The sequence below is a fragment of the Salvelinus namaycush genome, chromosome 23, assembly GCF_016432855.1.
Source record: "Salvelinus namaycush isolate Seneca chromosome 23, SaNama_1.0, whole genome shotgun sequence".
Taxonomy (NCBI): Eukaryota; Metazoa; Chordata; class Actinopteri; order Salmoniformes; family Salmonidae; genus Salvelinus; species Salvelinus namaycush.
The window spans coordinates 14,768,687-14,787,879 of record NC_052329.1 but is presented as its reverse complement, the minus strand read 5'-3'; the positions used below and the strand labels follow the sequence as shown (position 1 = coordinate 14,787,879).

General features: G+C 45.0%; 1 protein-coding gene across 1 annotated transcript in view; it reads right to left on the bottom strand.

The window, feature by feature from the left end:
• Positions 1 to 3,244: 3,244 nt before the first annotated feature.
• The window catches only part of LOC120018489 (secretogranin-2-like), a 32,281-nt gene continuing 16,332 nt past the window's right edge, over positions 3,245 to 19,193 (bottom strand). The window contains exon 2 of the mRNA XM_038961721.1: positions 3,245 to 5,269. Within this exon, the coding sequence (XP_038817649.1) occupies positions 3,245 to 5,269 (2,025 nt within the window). The remainder of the gene's footprint in view (positions 5,270 to 19,193) is intronic.

Below are 19,193 nucleotides of genomic sequence, written 5' to 3'. Positions count from 1 at the left end.
GACGTTAGCCAGGAGTAGCCACTCGGATAGCAGCTAGCTAGTTGCGATGATCCAAGTGAAAAGGTTCAGAGCTTGTGGTAGGAATCCGGAGATTTGGACATTTGGTGGAGAAAAAGCAGTCCGGTATGCTCTGGGTTGAATCGCGCTGTGCAGACTGGCAGGAGTTGACTGGGCTAAGGTTAGCTGATGACCGCTAGCAGTGGCTAACTGACTACTAGCTAGTAGCTAGTTAGCTGGCTAGCTTCTGTTGGGTATTCCGGTTCTAAAGTATAGAAAATAGCAGATCCATACCACATTGGGTGCGGCGTGTTGCAGGAGAGTATGTTGAAATTGAGGTTAAAAATATATACGAAATATATACAAAGAAAAATATATATATACACGGGACACAACAAGACAAAGATGTCTGAACTGCTACACCATCTTGGATATATATACAGTGGGGAGAACAAGTATTTGACACACTGCCGGTTTTGCAGGTTTTCCTACTTACAAAGCATGTAGAGGTCTGTAATTTTTATCATAGGTACACTTCAACTGTGAGAGACGGAATCTAAAACAAAAATCCATAAAATCACATTGTATGATTTTTAAGTAATTCATTTGCATTTTATTGCATGACATAAGTATTTGATACATCAGAAAAGCAGAACTTAATATTTGGTACAGAAACCTTTGTTTGCAATTACAGAAATCATACGTTTCCTATATCGTCCTATATATGAGCAGTGTATATATATATTGTGTGTGTATGTACAGTTGAAGTCAGAAGTGTACATACACTTATGTTGGAATCATTAAAACCCTTTTTTCAACCACTCCACAAATTTTTGTTAACAAACTATAGTTTTGGCAAGTCGGTTAGGACATCTACTTTGTGCAAGACACAAGTCATTTTTCCAACAATTGTTTACAGACAGATTATTTCATTTATAATTCACTGTATCACAATTCCAGTTGGTCAGATGTTTACATACACTAAGTTGACTGTGCCTTTAAACAGCTTGGTAAATTCCAGAAAATGATGTCATGGCTTTAGAAGCTTCTGATAGGCTAATTGACATAATTTGAGTCAATTGGAGGTGTACCTGTGGATGTATTTCAAGGCCTACCTTCAAAATCAGTGCCTCTTTGCTTGACATCATGGGAAAATCAAAAGAAATCAGCCAAGACCTCAGAAAAAAAAAGTGTAGACCTCCACATGTCTGGTTCATCCTTGGGAGCAATTTCCAACGTCTGAAGTACCACGTTCATTTATACAAACAATAGTACACAAGTATAAACACCCTGGGACCACGCAGCCGTCATACCACTCAGGAAGGAGACCCATTCTATCTCCTAGAGATGAACGTACTTTGGTGCGAAAAGTACAAATCAATCCCAGAACAACAGCAAAGGACCTTGTGAAGATGCTTGAGGAAACAGGTACAAAAGTATCTATATCCACAGTAAAACGAGTCCTATATCGACATAAGCTGAAAGGCCGCTCAGCAAGGAAGAAGCCACTGCTCCAAAACCGCCATTAAAAAAGCCAGACTACGGTTTGCAACTGCACATGGGGACAAAGAGCGTACTTTTTTGAGAAATGTCCTCTGGTCTTATGAAACAAAAGGAGAACTGTTTGGCCATAATGACCATCGTTATGTTAGGAGGAAAAGGGGGAGCTTGCAAGCCGAAGAACACCATCCCAACCATGAAGCACGGGGGCGGCAGCATCATGTTGTGGGGGTGCTTTGCTGGAGGAGGGACTGGTGCACTTCACAAAATAGATGGCGTCATGAGGAGGGAAATTATGTGGATATATTGAAGCAACATCTCAAGACATCAGTCAGGAAGTTAAAGCTTGGTCGCAAATGGGTCTTCCAAATGGACAATGACCCCAAGCATACTTCCAAAGTTGTGGCAAAATGGCTTAAGGACAACAAAGTCAAGGTATTAGAGTGGCCATCACAAAGCCCTGACCTCAATCCTGTAGAAAATTTGTGGGCAGAACTGAAAAAGCGTGTGTTCCGAGCAAGGATGCCTACAAACCTGACTCAGTTACACCAGCTCTGTCAGGAGGAATGGGCCAAATTTCACCCAACTTATTGTGGGAAGCTTGTGGAAGGCTGGCTACCCAAAACGTTTGACTCAAGTTAAACAATTTAAAGGCAATGCTACCAAATACTAATTGAGTGTATGTAAACTTCTGACCCACTGGGAATGTGATGAAAGAAATAAAAGCTGAAATAAATCATTCTCTCTACTATTATTCTGACATTTCACATTCTTAAAATAAAGTGGTGATCCTAACTGACTTAAGACAAGGACTGTTTTCTAGGATTAAATGTCAGGAATTGTGAAAAACTGAGTTTAAATGTATTTGGCTAAGGTGTATGTAAACTTCCGACTTCAACCTTATATGTGTGTTTTATATATATATATATTTGTTTACCCAAAGAATATATGGGGGATTGGAAATGATGCAGACAATTATATTGATGGAAGCAACAATCTATCCGCAATATTAAAGCTGATCCACCTCTTAAATTTTTAAAAATAAATGTGTCATTCTTGTTTGTTGCGACCGGAGCTGTCCAAGGTGCTGAAATCATAGAAATATAATCTTATTCTGTGTGGCTGAAATGTCCATCTTCACGTTTGCTCATTATTGTAGCTTTAAATTGACCAAATTGATTGCATTGCAACATACTACTAGCTTATCAGTCAATCAAAGATGTTTGATTGATCAAGAGTTTTTAGATTTTACAACAACAAGCCGAGGCTACATATTGTTATTGCTGACACATTGAGACAGATGGTGTTGTGAATTTGATATTCTGCAGCCTGTTCACCATCTGTGCGCTCCAATTAGTAAACACTACACAGTAAGGAAAAAATAAAGTCAATGCTTTATTAACCTGATACATTACACATTACCGAATACATGTAGGAAATATAATTTACGAGGACGAACACAAGTGGATGTACGGCCAGTATAAAGTGGTCTATTGTAACCAGTGTTGTTCTAGCTAGCCTATCAAAAACATTGAATATTATGCCACACACTCAGTTACAACCACCAATAGGCACTCCCTTGTAGCTACATCAGATCAAGTTTATGTATAAATTGTCTATTAAAGCATGAGCTGTAGTAAATCTACTGAAGAGACTAAACTCCATTGCATTTATTTATTTTTCAAAATACTTTATTATGATTCCCCCCTCATCAAAACAATATAATATGGATCTACATCCCCACCATCTACAGTCCTTTGACAGTTTTGGCATAAAGGTCCTTATCTTCGCCCTCTTCAGTCTCTGGGTTCAGATAGCCTAGAATTTTCAGCAGCGTGTCGTCATCCAAGCCCTGCGTTTGTGACACATCGCCCGTGTCCTCCTTGGGTTCTGACTGTCTTTTCTGAGGCGGGTTTTTATCTGAGTCCATTTGGTCAAAGTAGTAGTCCTGTATCGCCTGCTCCAACGTTCCCAGCACGAGCTGATGGTCTTGTGAGGGAGGCTGCGAGGCGCGCTTTTTTTGGTCTGCCTTGTTTGCTGTCTGCGGATACTGTGCCAACATCTGGGCAGCCAGATACGTCGACAGCTCGTCTTCGTCGACAGTGTTGTCGTAGTCGTCCTTTCCTTTCTCTGGAACATTTGGCTCAGAGAACATGTAGTTTTTCTGCTTTCCAGCTGGCGCGTAAAACCTTGACGGTGGGCTTGTATGCTGTTTCTGCTTCTTGAGTGCAGGTGCGTTCTGATTTGCCACACTTCCCAGCCCGAGGATTTTTAGAATGTCTTCTGTGTTTATTTCTTCCGGGACGTTGCTTTTTTGGGTCTCAGGCAGCCGTCTGTTGAAGAATGTCTCTGGAGGGATCTTATTTTTTTGGTGAGAGGAGATCTGAGTTAGTTTGTCCTCTACCCTGGCCAGATCATTAGGTGTCCAAGACTGTGCCTGTGTCCTCAGTGGTGTCCTGTCCTGTTTTGTCATCTCCCCACTCTTCAGCATGTCCATCAGGTCTTCTGGTGGGATTTGTAGTTTCTGGGAGATTTGGATGAGCTGGTAAATGGCCTGTGGATCTACCTTGTCACTGTACTGAGTTTGAGCTGACCTCCTCTCTTCCCTCTCCTCTTCTTCTAGCTCTCTCTTCCGCTCCTCCTGCTCTGTTTTCTCCAGCACCTTCAGAAGGTAGTAGTCAACTGGGTCATATTCTCTCGGACCTGGCTGACTTGATCGCTTGACCTCATCAATCTCCTCATCATCTTCATTATCACCATCATCATCATCATCTTCATCATCCTCCAAGCCTCTGTCGAACTCCTGCCTGTTGTCTCTCTCTTCATCCTCCGTATCCACCTGCTCCTCTAGGGGCGTCCAATCCTCTCCCCCTGTCACATCCTCATAGGCCAGGTTCCTCACCTTGAACATGTCCTCATCATCACCATCATCTTCATCATCCTCATCATCCTCAGTCTGGCGTTTGTGTCCAGCCTTGGCATTGGCTATCCTCCCCAGTTCCTCAAACACAGACTGCAGGTTGGCCAGGTTCTGGGGCGTGTACTTCCCCTCCATGTTCTCATTGGTGCGTTTGAAGGGGCTCTCGCGGCCCTGGACTCTGCCTTCTTCCTCCCCCTCACTGTCCTCTTCATCTTCAAACATCAGCGGGTACTTCCTGTGAGGCCGGCTAGCACGCTGCGTCCACGGATACGCCACGCCCTCTCCCACCTGGCTGTCCTCCTCGTTCGCCGGTCTCCGCCCTTTGCCCAGAGTGTGGCGGGCTGCACTGGGCCTCACAGGGGCTGGCTTGGGGCCCTTCTTGGTCTGCTGGAGGGTATTCAGTACCGCCTGCAGCCACTCATGGGTCTTGTTCTCCTTGTTGCCCTCCCCTTCCTCATCATCCTCATCTTGGTCCTGGCCTTGGCCTATATTACTCTGACTGGTCTGGGCAGGAGAGGGTAGCCTCAGCATGGAGAGGAGTTTCTCTGAGTCTGTGTCCATGTTGGTGGTGTCATAGTCTAGGGTGAGGGAAGCCTGCTCCTGTGGGGCTGACGCCCCGGTCCGCTGGCGGAGGCTCTCAATGTACTCCAGGGCCTTGAGCATGTCTGCGTTGGGGGGGAGGTAGGGGGTGTCTCCTCGCTGGGGGTCCAGCTCACTGCCCCTCAGTCTGTGTTCTCTGAGAGAGCCCCCCTGGGCACTACCGGGGCCCAGGAGGAGGAGAGGGAGCAGGGAGAGGAGGAAGGCCATCCCTGCCGAGGAGAGCTTGGGGAGTGACGGCATGGTGTCTTCAGCCTGGAGACAGACACAACAGGGAGAGAAGAGTCAGCGCTGACATTTTAGGTTTAGGATATGAAGATTTTTCACTGGTCAGACCATTATGTACTTATCTGCTCCTGTCACTTCAGTTTAGAGTCTTAATTTCTTTCAAACAAGAATATGTTCAAGGGCCGTGCAGTCAAAATCGTGATTTTCCTGTGTTTTATATATATTTCCAGACTAAATTTGTTAATAGACCAATTAAAAAAAAGAGTTCCAAACCTTACTGCCAATAACAGCTAATTTTCAGTTTTTCCCCTTCCCACTCTGATAGTCCTAGCAAAATTCTTGCTTGAGAAATTGCTCTTTGCTAAAAAAGCTATTTTATTAGATTTTATAACAATTTTAATTGAAAACAATCACAGTAAGGTACTTAATTGCTAGTCAGGAATGATTTGATATTGAGATAACTGCTTCATTGGCCCTTTAATGATGAGGCCAGTTTAAAGGCTTTTGTTATGATCAGCTCTAATGACCATTACAATTCTAAAATGTTTCATTTTTAGACCTGCCTTTTATTCCCGTTTGATGCTTCAGCTATATTGCTATAGACTATTAGTGATATGCATTGAGGTTCTGTCACTCTAGCTGCATTTTTTTACCCAGAGAATGAAAATCGCATCTGTTGAAAGCCCAAATGATTGTTTGCAGAGCAGTAATAGCATGGGCATTCAGCTCGCCTATAAATCTCATTAGTTTTCAAATTGTTGCTCTCCAGAATGAGTCACAATCCAGTTGTCTTGGTAACCCTTCGGCTGATGCTGGCTGCTGTCGAAACACTACTACCTACACCCAAGACATCTCTAGCACACTCAAACAATGTTGTGTTGCACAAGCCTTTCACTGAGAAAATGCAATGGAACTTTATAATCATGCACCTAATTTGGATACAAATATTGAACACTGCTATTTATAAATCAACTAGTGGATGAATTGGTTTTGAAATCAAAGTGTTGTTTAATTTAGGCTATGTATTATCTGCTTATCCTACATAATAAAAAATACAAATTACTTTAGCAAATCACTAAAAACGAAACTATAATAAACTTGAATAGTTAGTCTAAGACACTATAAAACAGATGATGCATCTCTTCACTGCGGTAGCCCTGTTTGCAATGCATCAGGTTGGTTAAAGATAAACGGATTTAAAAATGGAAATTAACATATTAAAAGAACTGAAAAAGGTACAACTGAATTCCATTTTCTTCAAATAATAATTTCGATGTAGGCCCTATGTAAAATCTTACCTCTGCAAAATAGTTTCAATCGATAGTCGTGAGTGAACTTAGCATCTCTTTCTCAGTGTAAGTGTGAGCAGGGATTCTCTGTGTTCAGCACCGGGGACAGCTCCTCCGGTTATATGAGGCGCCACCTGACTCGTGCGTCACTGCGACATACGCAATACTCGATCCAAAGAAACACACAAACATAATTAGAACTGGTTCACGTCTCTTCACCTCGACGTTCAATTGGAAAGCCTTATGTGATCACTGTTTTATCATCATGTCTAATTATATTGGTTGTTAATAACCAACAGCGATGACTAAGTGATTAATTAGCTCACAGCACAAGGTCTACCTATATGGTGATAGACCTATACAACTATGCCTACGAGTTTTCCAGAGAGAGTATAGGCAAATTATAGGTAACAGGTCCAGTTATAATAATTTGCTCCAGGGACTTAAGCCTACGTGAGGCATTTTGTAGGCCTATGCTAAATAATGTTGCAATATTTGTGTTTCAAACTAAACACTTGTGTTGGCTATAACAGAAACGCTACACAGCATTTTAGATAATGATGTTGGCCAGTCAAGGAAAAATGCAACATCTATTGATTAAAACATTGGTAGAGCTCAGTTCCCGTTCCCGTATCGCCCCCCCCCCCCCCCCATCTCCTACTCGGCACCATAACTGCTGATGTTCGCAGTAAATTGTGATTTGCACCTATGTATGCATCAACAAAACCGCGCTGCGGGCGTCCCTCTCGAAAGAGAGTAGAATCCATCGATGACTCACTCACGCCCAAGATCGGCCAAAGAATGAGGCGGGGTGATGAGGACTGCAGAGAGATCGTGTGCTATGGGAGCTGCCTATGACGGTGCAATCGTAAGCCACTGGTCTTTTATTTTGGTTGCCTGTCAAGTCCTGTCTGGCCCAGGTCAAGGGTACGTCGTCACTTTCATTCATACATTTCCGTCGGGAGTCGGCACTCAGATGAGTACGGTAGTATGATTTGTTAACTAGGGATCCTGATTCCAGATACGCTTTCAGAAATCGCTTCTATTTTGACATTGTAACAATAGATTATGATGGTGTCTCAGTGTGACCGTATGCGTCTGTTGATGCATTTGACTGACCAACCATATTTTGTTTACATTCAGCACATGCCTCCACTTTTCATGTAACTCCCTAATGACTGCATGATCTCGCGCATGCGCAAACACAGACACACACGCCAAGCAGTAAAGGATGTAAGGCTCAAGCAGCTTGGCTAATTGCTTGTGGTTGTGGCTGTGCTATGGGTAAACAGAAACCAATTACCCCTCTGTTCCAACCTCTCCCTCCTCCTACAGCCCATCTTCCCATTACACAGGCCTTTAAGGTCAAATAGAAACTTTTCTTACAGGCAATTAGCAGCAGTCTCAAATATAACTACAGCCATACACATATTGGTGTCATATCTTTGTAAGTGGTATCTGTATATGTTCCACCATCTGTTCAATGTGTTATCAAATTGTATCGGCCTATTAGAGGGACAAAAAAAACTCCTGTCTCCAAGTGCCTCAGATACTAATCAACCTGCTTTATCATAAGCCCTGGGTGTAGCCTAAAGATGCTCTCTGATTTCATTAAGATAACATCAGTGAACTTCAGGCCAATTGTGTTCTTAATGCTTGCTTGGCATCATATAGACATTGATCTGTAGTCGGCTATTGTTCTGTTCAGTATCAGTAATACACAGACATCTGACACATCTATAACAATCCCATTTGAATTGATCTCATCGATCAAATTGATTCCAATGCCATAGCAATTATCAATATCCCTGATGATGTCATATAATAGGGAAACTGCATCCTGACAGTGATACTGCTCCTTAACCCCAGCTGTCAATGTCCTGGCAGGGTGGATGGAGAAAGGCAGAGAGAGAGAGAGGCAGAGGCAGAGCGAGAGAGGCAGAGCGAGAGAGGCAGAGCGAGAGAGGCAGAGCGAGAGAGACAGCGCGGCGGAGAGAGGGAGGCAGAGGCGGAGAGAGAGGGAGCGAGAGAGGAAGAGAGGGAAACCAGAGAGCGAGAGAGAGAGAGAGAGAGAGAGAGAAGGATAATTGTATTGGTCTAGAAGCTTTGACGTCAATGGCTCAATTTACAGGTGGATCATGTCCCTCTTTGTGTGTGTGTATGATATGGGCTAGTTGTCCCAGCCGTTGTCTGCATATCTCTCTGTCTGTGTTGGGGGGGGGGGGGGGGCATGAACATGAGTCACTGAATTCTGTACATTTATGGCAATGGCAATTTGTTTCAGATAAACATCTTGGTGTGTGTGATGCACTTGAGTGTGGGAAGACTATGAAATGATTTCAATATGCTCCAGCCTCCAGAACCCCAGGATGCCATATTAATACTCATCAATGTGGCTAGGCCTTACCTTATTACTGTGAGGGGATGTAAAGATTACAAAGGTGTCATTATTATCAAGGACGTTTTAATGTCACGTACAGTGAAATGCCTTTCATGCAGACTCAAAACCCAACAATGCAGTAATCAAAAACATGATTAAATCAAGTAGTAAGAACATGAGAAAGTAAGCATACTATATACAGGGTCAGTCAGTTCCAGTACCATATTTACAATCTGCAGGAATACTGGACTGATAGAAGTAGATGTGTATAGGAGTAAAACATGTCTAACCTTTATGTGTAATTTGTGAGGCATTTATGTGTTGATGTAGTTGTAGCGCGACATACTGCTCTTACATAAATGTGCCCTTTTTTATTTTTCTGTTTTCATCTCCTGCTAAAAAAAGGAACACTTTTTTCATTACTACAAGAGCATGAGTCAGACGTAGCTTTTTTCACAGACAGATTGTGCTGAGAGAGAAAGCAAAGACAAACACAGACGTCCTCTGCTGTTGGATTATTTTCAAACTAAAATGATGTAGTAAATATAGAAAAAAGTGCATTAGTTTGGACGTTTTTGTCATTTGTATGATGGATTGACCAGGGTGATTCAGCAATGGAGAGGACAATGAGGGAAGTACAGTACATCATATTGTAAAAAGCAATGGTACAAATACAGAGCCCTGAAGAACACCACCAATTCAAATATGTTCTTTAAACAATCTAGATCTCTGCTTTTTTTGTGGAGTGCTCCAACTCTTTTCTACCTCGAATTAGTCCTTTAGGAAGTTTTTCTTGGTTAGCCCATTTCAGTCTGTTTGTAGTATTAACCATCAAACACATTCATGTTGATCCATAACGGTTTTGCATGTTTCTCAGAAGATGTCTTTGAGTTCAAATGCCATGTAATCCACAGTGAGACAGAATTATACTGGTTACCATGGTGCGCACATGTCCTTAGTGTTTGGTGTCCTGTGGTAAAGAGCGCTCTAGGTAAAATTCACTATACTTTTAGAAAAAAAAAAATCCTTATAGAACCAAAAAGGGTTCTATCAGTTGCTTCATAAAAGTTATATATAGAACCATTTTATTGTCACACCCTGACCTGTTTCACCTGTCTTGTGATTGTCTCCACCCCCTCGAGGTGTCACTTATTATCCCTGGTGTATTTATCCCTGTGTTTCCTGTCTCTCTGTACCAGTTAGTCTTGTATGTTTTTCAAGTCAACCAGCATTTTCCTGCTTCTATTCTCTTTTGCTAGTTCTCCTGGTTTTTGACCCTTGCCTATTTTCTGGACTCCGCACCCGCCTGCCTGACCATTTTGCCTGCCTTGATCTCGAGCCTGCCTGCCACTCTGTACCTCCTGGACTCTGAACTGGTTTTGACATTTTGCCTGTCCACGACCATTCTCTTGCCTACCCCATTTGGATTGTTTTATAAATATCAAGACACACCATCTGCCTCCCATGTCTGCATCTGGGTATCGCCTTGTGCCCTTATATTTATAGGGTTCTTTGACCAGAACCCTAGAGGCTCTTCTTCACTGAACCAAAATGGTTCCATATAGAACCTTGCATGGTGCCATTTAGGAATTATGGCTACTACTATTAAATTGTAATATTTTTAGCTAAGAATATAATTTAATAAACAATTAAATAATGGACAAAAGAATACCAGCATAGTTTTTAGAATTTATTGCAAACGTATTTTGGAAATATGCGCTGGTGGCCAGGGAGGCATCATTGTTTGAGTCATGGCCCACGTCAACTCTGGCTGACTTCTTTACAATACAGTACAACTTTGTCCATTAGTTAAAGTGAATAACAAAAATGTGTGTTCTGCTCCATTCTCAACCAAACAGCAGACCTCAAACACACAGTTGAGACAAGCACAAGCTGCAGTGCAGCGCCCCTGGAAGGAGAGCATGTTGTGGGGTTAAGGGCCTTGCTCAAGGGCCCAACAGTAGTGGAATGTTTTGAGGATGTAAACCCAGCAGCCCTTCAGTTGTCAGATCAATTCCTCACGTTTTTTTCCAGCACCCGGCCCGGGATTTGAACTGGACGCCTTTTGGCCACAGGTACAACTCCTGCCACAGGTCGAACTCCTTTGCCGCTGGGCTACCTAACGCCAGTACAGTATGGATTGTCTGACTGGTGCTAGAGAAGAGGAAAAAACGAGTTAATCTGCCAAAATGAAGACTGTTTAAACTGCCAGCTTCAGTCAGCTGATTCTAGCGATCCCTTCTGGTTAGTTCTATTCGAGCAGCTTAGTCTCCTATTCAGAAGACCCCCACTTTTGTTCGTGTCTTATTGGTCAAGGTAATGGCAAATAATTATCACCACATCTCCTTCAGCCCATCAGTGGCCTTGATTCCCGGGACTTCAGGTTAAGTTAGTCTATGACCCCAGCACGCTGTGTGGTCAGAAACGTGCTTTTCCCATCCTGATGAGCACTTCCACAGTTTTCCCTCTTGCTGAACTTTTCCTCCTGTGGACTGAATCCCTGTATGTCTGATGTTTAATTGTGCGTGCATCTAAAGGACCACGTGGACATGATTCTCAGTTATCTGAACCGTGAGTGGTCAGATGTGTATGATGTGTGTGTAAATGTGGACCTCTTTGTCCATTAAACTCCCCTTAACCTGGACATCCGCCTCATCCTTGTTCTGACCGGACATTGTGTAGTGGTTGCTATCGGCCCTAAGCCAACATCTAAGGTTTCTTATTACATTCATGGTCCTTTGATTCTCTACAATCCTAGCCCTATTTTTCAAAGACAAAATGCTATGCAGACATATGATGTAGATTAGAAGAACAACGTACATGCAGTTGTTCTCAGCAGCAGCCGAAAGAGATCCTCTGCCTCTGATAGTTCTGGGTTACTGCCAGACTGAGCAAAACATAGTGTGTTAAAAGCCATGTAATGATTAACTAGGCTATTGAATCACCAAGACTTATTATACATATTTCATTATGAATAACGTATACTTAGCTACCTCCTCTCAGTCAGCTACAGTCTCCTAATGATTCATGAAACATAGTCCCCTCAATTGACCCCACACTGAAATACTGAAATAAAAGTAACAATTAGCTAATTGCCAATGTTAGTCTGGTTCTGTAGCTCTATTTGGCATATCCCATAAAAAAGTATATTTTTTGAAGGAGTTAGCTGGCTAGCTTAACTTGGTGAATTAAAGTAGCCTAGCTTTTTCTGTTTAGCTAGCTAAATTAACTTGTTAAGTTTTGTTAGCTTACAAAAGTGCTCAAATTCAAATAATATTTCAACTTTATTTATTTATCTAGCCTATAGTTTATCATATGACTTAGGCTTCATATATTTGAATTAAATAATCAACTTCGCTTTCTTTATCCAAGACTGTATGCTTTTATTAAAAATCTTATTTCCTCCTGCTTCTAATAATTATGAATAATAACTGATTGGATCTATGTAGTGCTTTTCTACCAACTGAGGTACTCAAAGCACTTTACATAGTAAGGGGGAAACTCAACTCATCCACCATCAATGTGTAGCACCCACCAGTGTGATGCACGGCGACCATTCTAGATAGCATTTACTTTGCAACAGCACAGGTTTGTATGAACAACACAGGATTGTATGAACCTTGCTGTCTGCCACTCAGACCTCGGCAGCAATGTTTGAATATGAATTTGATCTCCCCCTGCCATAGAGGGCTAACGGTGTCGGATGTCAACTAGACATTTTTCTGACCAGGCAAAGTCATAGAGCACCATCATTCATTATGGATAAAAATGTCAATGCAAAACAGCTGAAACAAATTAAAAGGGAATGTTAGCTGTCATTCCAGAAATTTAATTTGACTGGGTTAGCTTTTGATAGCTGTTTTTTTTTTTCTTCGAAAATTCCCATTACACTCTGGGGAAGGGATAGAACCCTCACTGGATATATACAGTACCAGTCAAACGTTTGGACACACCTACTCATTCAATTGTTTTTCTTTATTTGTACTATTTTTTACATTGTAGAATAATAGTGAAGACATCAAAACTATGAAAAAACACATATGGAATCATGTAGTAACCCAAAAGGTGTGAAACAAATCAAAATATATTTTATATTTGAGATTCTTCAAAGTAGCCACCCTTTGCCTTGATGACAGCTTTGCACACTCTTGTCATTCTCTCAACCAGCTTCACCTGGAATGCTTTTCCAACAGGAGTTCCCACATATATTGAGCACGTGTTGGCTGCTTTTCCTTCACTATGTGGTCCAACGCATCCCAAACCATCTCAATTGGGTTGAGGTCGGGTGATTGTGGAGGCCACGTCATCTGATAAAGCACTCCATCGCTCTCCTTGGTCAAATAGCCCTTACATTTACATTTACGTCATTTAGCAGACGCTCTTATCCAGAGCGACTTACAAATTGGAAAGTTCATACATATTCATCCTGGTCCCCCCGTGGGAAATGAACCCACAACCCTGGCGTTGCAAGCGCCATGCTCTACCAACTGAGCCACACGGGACCCTTACACAGCCTGGAGGTGTGTTGGTCATTGTCCTGTTGAAAAACAAATGATAGTCCCACTAAGCGCAAAGCAGATGGGATTGCGTATCGCTGCAGAATGGTGTGGTAGCCATGCTGATTTAAGTTTGCCTTGAATTCGAAATAAATCACCAACAGTGTCACCAGCAAAGCACCACCACACCATCACACCACCTCCTCCATGCTTCACGGTGGGAACCACACCTGCAGGGATCATCTGTTCACCTACTTTGCGTCTCTCAAAGACACGGCCGGTTGGAACCAAAAATCTCAAATTTGGACTCATCAGACCAAAGGACAGATTTCCACTGGTCTAATGTCCATTGCGCATGTTTATTGGCCCAAGCAAGTCTCTTCTTATTATTGGTGTCATTTAGTAGTGGTTTCTTTGCAGCAATTTGACCATGAAGGCCTGATACACACAGTCTCCTCTGAACAGTTGATGTTGAGATGTGTCTGTTACTTGAACTATGTGAGGTGCAGTTAATTGCCGATTTATGAGTCTGGTAACTCTAATGAACTTATCCTCTGTAGCAGAGGTGACTCTGGGTCTTCCTTTCCTGTGGCGGTCCTCATGAAAACCAGTTTCATCATAGCTCTTGATGGTTTTTGCGACTGCACTTGAAGAAACTTACAAAGTTCTTGAAATTTTCCGGATTGACTGACCTTCATGCCTTAAAGCACAGGTGTCAAACTCATTCCATGGGGGGCCGAGTGTCTGCGGGTTTTCGCTCCTCCCTTGTACTTGATTGATGAATTAACATCACTAATTAGTTAGGAACTCCCCACACCTGGTTGTCTAGGGCTTTATTGAAAGGAAAAACCAAAAACCTGCAGACACTAGGCCCTCCGTGGAATGAGTTTGACACCCCTGCCTTAAAGTAATGCTGGTCTGTCATTTCTCTTTGCTTATTTGAGCTGTTCTTGCCATAACATGGACTTAGTCTTTTACCAAATAGGGCTATCTTCTGTATACCACCCCTTGTCACGAATCCCGTTTCCTGAGTCTGGTTGTTGCCTGTGTTCTGTTCTGGAGTGTTTTTCCGGTGTCCTGGAACGCACCCTGTCTGGTTGCTGGGCGTTTTAGCTAGTTGGGAGATCTCAGATTACCCGCACCTGTATCCCATCAGCTATCTGTGCACCTGGTCCTGATCATCATCTCTCCTCTTCATAAGCCCGGACCTGACATCCATTCCCTGCCGGATCGTTAGCCATTAACAGTATGTTGTGCCAGCGTATCAGCCTCCAGCTTGATAGAATTTGTTTTGTTGTTTTGTACGTCTTGCTTGCCTTAAACTTTCCCCCGTTTGTTCTGTCTTCAGTTATTCACCCGGATCACTTACCCCATTCCTGCCTGGTCGTCGGAGGCTTCCGCTACTCCCTTGGACCCACCTATTCACTCCCATCAACTCACCACCGCTGCCCGTTACGCTACCTGGATATTTCTACCCCTTCATATTCACTTGTAAATAAATACTCACCTTCTTCTTACTCTCCTTGTCCTGGTCTGCTTCTGGGTTCGATTTTGAAAGAACGTGACAGAACGATCCGGCCCAGGATGAACCCAGCGGACCTGGACCCCGTTTGCCATGCCGTTACCCAGCAGGGGAAGATATTGGAACAACACAACACGGCGCTACAGGAGATAGCGGGTTCAGTCCGGAACTTATCTGCTAGCTTGACGAAGATCCAGGATCAGCTCAGGTTGCCGGCGGGACATCCACCACCTGTTTCACCCATCTCACCTGCCGATTCTGGAGAGGTTTCCTTCCGTGAGCCCAAGGTTCCGACGCCTGATAAGTACGAGGGGGATTTCGGAAGATGCCGTTCATTTCTTATGCAGTGTGGCTTAGTTTTTGATCTACAGCCCTACTCTTACGCCACAGATAAGGCTAGGATAGCTTTCGTGATTGAACTGCTGCGTGGTAGAGCTCTGGAATGGGCTTCAGCCGTTTGGGAACGACCGGACACCTGCATGGCTTCATACCAGGAGTTCACGGCGGAGATGAGAAAGCTTTTTGACCATCCTGTCCGAGGTAAGGACGCAGCTAAACGTTTGTTCACTCTTCGCCAAGGAGCTCGCAGTGTGGCAGACTTTATGATCGAATTCAGGACATTGGCTGTGGAGAGTGGTTGGAATGAGGAGTCACTACAAGCGGCTTTTTACCAGGGGTTGTCGGAGCAACTCAAGGACGAGCTGATATCCTATCCAGAGCCTAGTGACCTAGACAGCTTGGTCACTTTAGCTATTCGGGTAGATAATAGAGTCCGAGAGAGAAGGAGGGAGAAGCAGTGGGGGCCGTCCAATCAATCAGCAACTCGGTTACCATTTGGTTCAGGAAATGGACCAGAACGTGTTGATCATGCTTCCCCACACGGGATTAGTGGAGGGGTCTTGCCACCAGATCCTGAACCAATGCAAGTGGGGCGACATGGGCTAACTAAGGAGGAGCGCCAACGTAGACGTGAGACCAACAGCTGCCTCTACTGTGGTAGCTCGGGACATTACATCTCCGCTTGTCCACAGCGCCCGTTAAACTGCCCGGCTCGCTAGTTTTGGGAGGAATTTTTGCGAGCCAGTTTCAACCTCTCAAGAACCCTGTCAGACCCCGTTTTCCTGCGACCCTTATGAATAAGGATCAGAGCTTAGAGATGAACGCTTTTATCGATTCAGGTGCCGATGGCAGCTTTATTGATGCCGACTTGGTGGAACAGCTGGGGCTTTCCAAGGAGCAATTGCCGGAAGCCATTGAAGCAACCACTCTGAACGGCAGTAGTCTGGCACGGATTACGATGAGGACTGAACCGGTTAAGATGTTGTTGTCGGGGAATCATTCAGAGTTTATCTCCTTCCTCATTCTGTCCTCGCCCCATGTTCCTCTGGTTCTTGGTTACCCCTGGCTGAAGGAACACAATCCCTCGTTTGATTGGGTGACGGGTAAGGTAACTAGTTGGAGCATTGAGTGTCATGCTAACTGCCTTAGGACTGCCTGTTCTCCTGCTGTTCCCAGTCAGGTCAGTGACTCTGCTCCTCCTGATTTGTCCCTGGTTCCAGAAACATATCACGAGTTGGGTGAAGTATTCAGTAAGCAGAAGGCTCTGTCCCTTCCTCCCCACCGACCTTATGACTGTGCGATTAATCTGTTCCCTGGAGCTGCCTTTCCCAAGGGACGGTTATACAGTATCTCTCGACCTGAACGTGAAGCCTTGGAGACCTACATCAAGGAATCTCTAGCTGCAGGTCTCATTCGGCCCTCGTCATCACCTCTGGGAGCAGGATTCTTTTTTGTGAGTAAGAAGGATGGCTCTCTTCGACCATGTATTGATTATCGGGGGTTGAATGATATTACGGTTAAGAACAAGTATCCCCTGCCCTTGATGAGCTCTGCTTTCGACTCTTTACAGGGTGCTACGGTTTTTACGAAGCTTGACCTACGTAATGCTTATCATTTGGTTCGGATCAAAGAGGGGGACGAGTGGTTGACTGGGTTCAATACTCCTATGGGACATTTCGAGTACCAGGTGATGCCGTTTGGACTGACCAACGCTCCTGCTGTGTTCCAAAGTATGGTGAATGATGTTCTGAGAGATATGATTGGTATTTTTGTGTTCGTTTACCTGGATGATATCTTCATCTTCTCGAGGGAGCTTTCTAGCCACGTCCAGCATGTCAAGCAGGTCTTGCAGCGGTTATTGGAGAACCGTCTGTTCGTGAAGGCTGAGAAGTGTGATTTTCACGCCCACACGACGTCCTTCCTCGGGTACATCATCTCCAGGGGAGAGATCATGATGGACCAAGAGAAGGTTCGGGCGGTTCGGGATTGGGCCCAGCCCGGTACGAGATTGCAGCTCCAGAGATTCCTGGGGTTTGCGAACTTCTATCGGAGGTTTATCCGTGATTACAGCCGGGTGGCCGTTCCTTTAACTGCCCTGACGTCTTGCACCAGAGATTTCTGTTGGACTCCTGAGGCAGACCGAGCATTTCTGGACTTGAAGAGCCGATTCACCAACGCCCCGATTCTCTCTCAACCTGACACTTCCCGTCAGTTTGTTGTTGAGGTGGACGCGTCTGATGTGGGGGTGGGCGCCATCCTGTCCCAGCGTAGCTCCACTGACGGTAAACTCCATCCCTGCGCCTTCTACTCTTGTCGTCTTTCTCCAGCTGAAAGAAACTACGATGTGGGTAACCGGGAGCTTCTCGCTGTGAAGCTTGCCTTGGAGGAGTGGCGTCACTGGTTGGAGGGAGCGGAGCAACCGTTTGTGGTCTGGACTGACCACAAGAATCTGGCTTACGTGCAATCGGCTAAACGTCTCAACTCCCGTCAGGCCAGGTGGGCTTTGTTTTTTGGACGCTTCAATTTTTCCCTGACGTTCCGACCTGGGTCGAAGAACGGGAAGGCGGACGCCCTGTCCCAGATGTTCTCCAAGACGGAGGAGAGTGGGGCCAAGACTGAGACGATTATTCCCCAGAATGTTGTCGTGGGAGCCGTTACATGGAGGATTGAGGAGGATGTGATGGCGGCCCTTCGGACGCAGCCCGGGCCCGGTAACGGTCCACCCGGTCGGTTGTTCGTGCCTGAGTCGGTCCGCTCTGCTGTCCTTCAGTGGTCCCACACCAGCAAGATAGCTTGTCACCCTGGCGTTGCTCGGACTATGGCGCTACTGCGCAGACGATTTTGGTGGCCTGCCATGGGAGAAGATACCCGGAGGTTTGTTGCCGCTTGTCCTGTTTGTGCGCAGAATAAGAGTTCCAATCGGCCCAGCTCTGGGCTTCTTCACCCCCTACCTATTCCCCGGCGACCTTGGTCGCATCTGGCCCTGGACTTTGTCACGGGGTTGCCCTCTTCTGTTGGTAACACGGTTATTCTGACCATTGTGGACAGATTCAGCAAGTTTGCTCACTTTGTCCCCCTCTCCAAGCTGCCTTCTGCCACTGAGACGTCCGAGATCCTGGTTAGGGAGGTTTTCAGGGTCCACGGGTTGCCCTGTGACATTGTTTCTGACCGTGGTCCTCAGTTTACCTCTGCTGTCTGGAGATCCTTCTGTTTGGCCATTGGAGCTACAGTCAGTCTCACTTCTGGATTTCACCCCCAATCTAATGGTCAGGCGGAGAGAGCCAACCAGAAGATGGAGTCCACGCTGCGCTGTCTTGTTTCCTCTGATCCCACCTCTTGGTCCTCTCAATTACCCTGGGTCGAGTATGCCCATAATACTCTCCCTTCATCTGCTACTGGGATGTCTCCCTTCCAGTGCCTGTACGGTTACCAACCTCCCTTGTTTCCTTCTCAGGAGAGGGATCTCTCGGTTCCCTCCGTCCAGACCCACATTCGTCGTTGCCACCGGACCTGGCATCGGGCCAGGAAGGCTCTCCTTAGAGTTTCTGACCGGTATCAGATCCAGGCGAATCGTCGCCGTATTCCTGCCCCCGCTTATACGGTCGGAGATAAGGTTTGGTTGGCTACACGGGATCTTCCTCTACGGACTGAGTCGAGGAAACTGTCACCGAAGTTCATTGGTCCGTTTGTAGTGGAGAGAATCATTAATCCTGTGGTGGTCCGACTCAAGTTGCCTGCAACACTTAGAGTACATCCCACCTTTCATGTCTCCTGCCTCAAGCCGGTTCTCCTCAGTCCTCTGTTGCCCCCTCCTCCTCGTCCTCCTCCTCCTCGGATGATCGGAGGTGGTCCTGTCTACACGGTGCGCCGCATCATGGACTCAAGACGGCGGGGTCGAGGGTTCCAGTATCTAGTGGATTGGGAA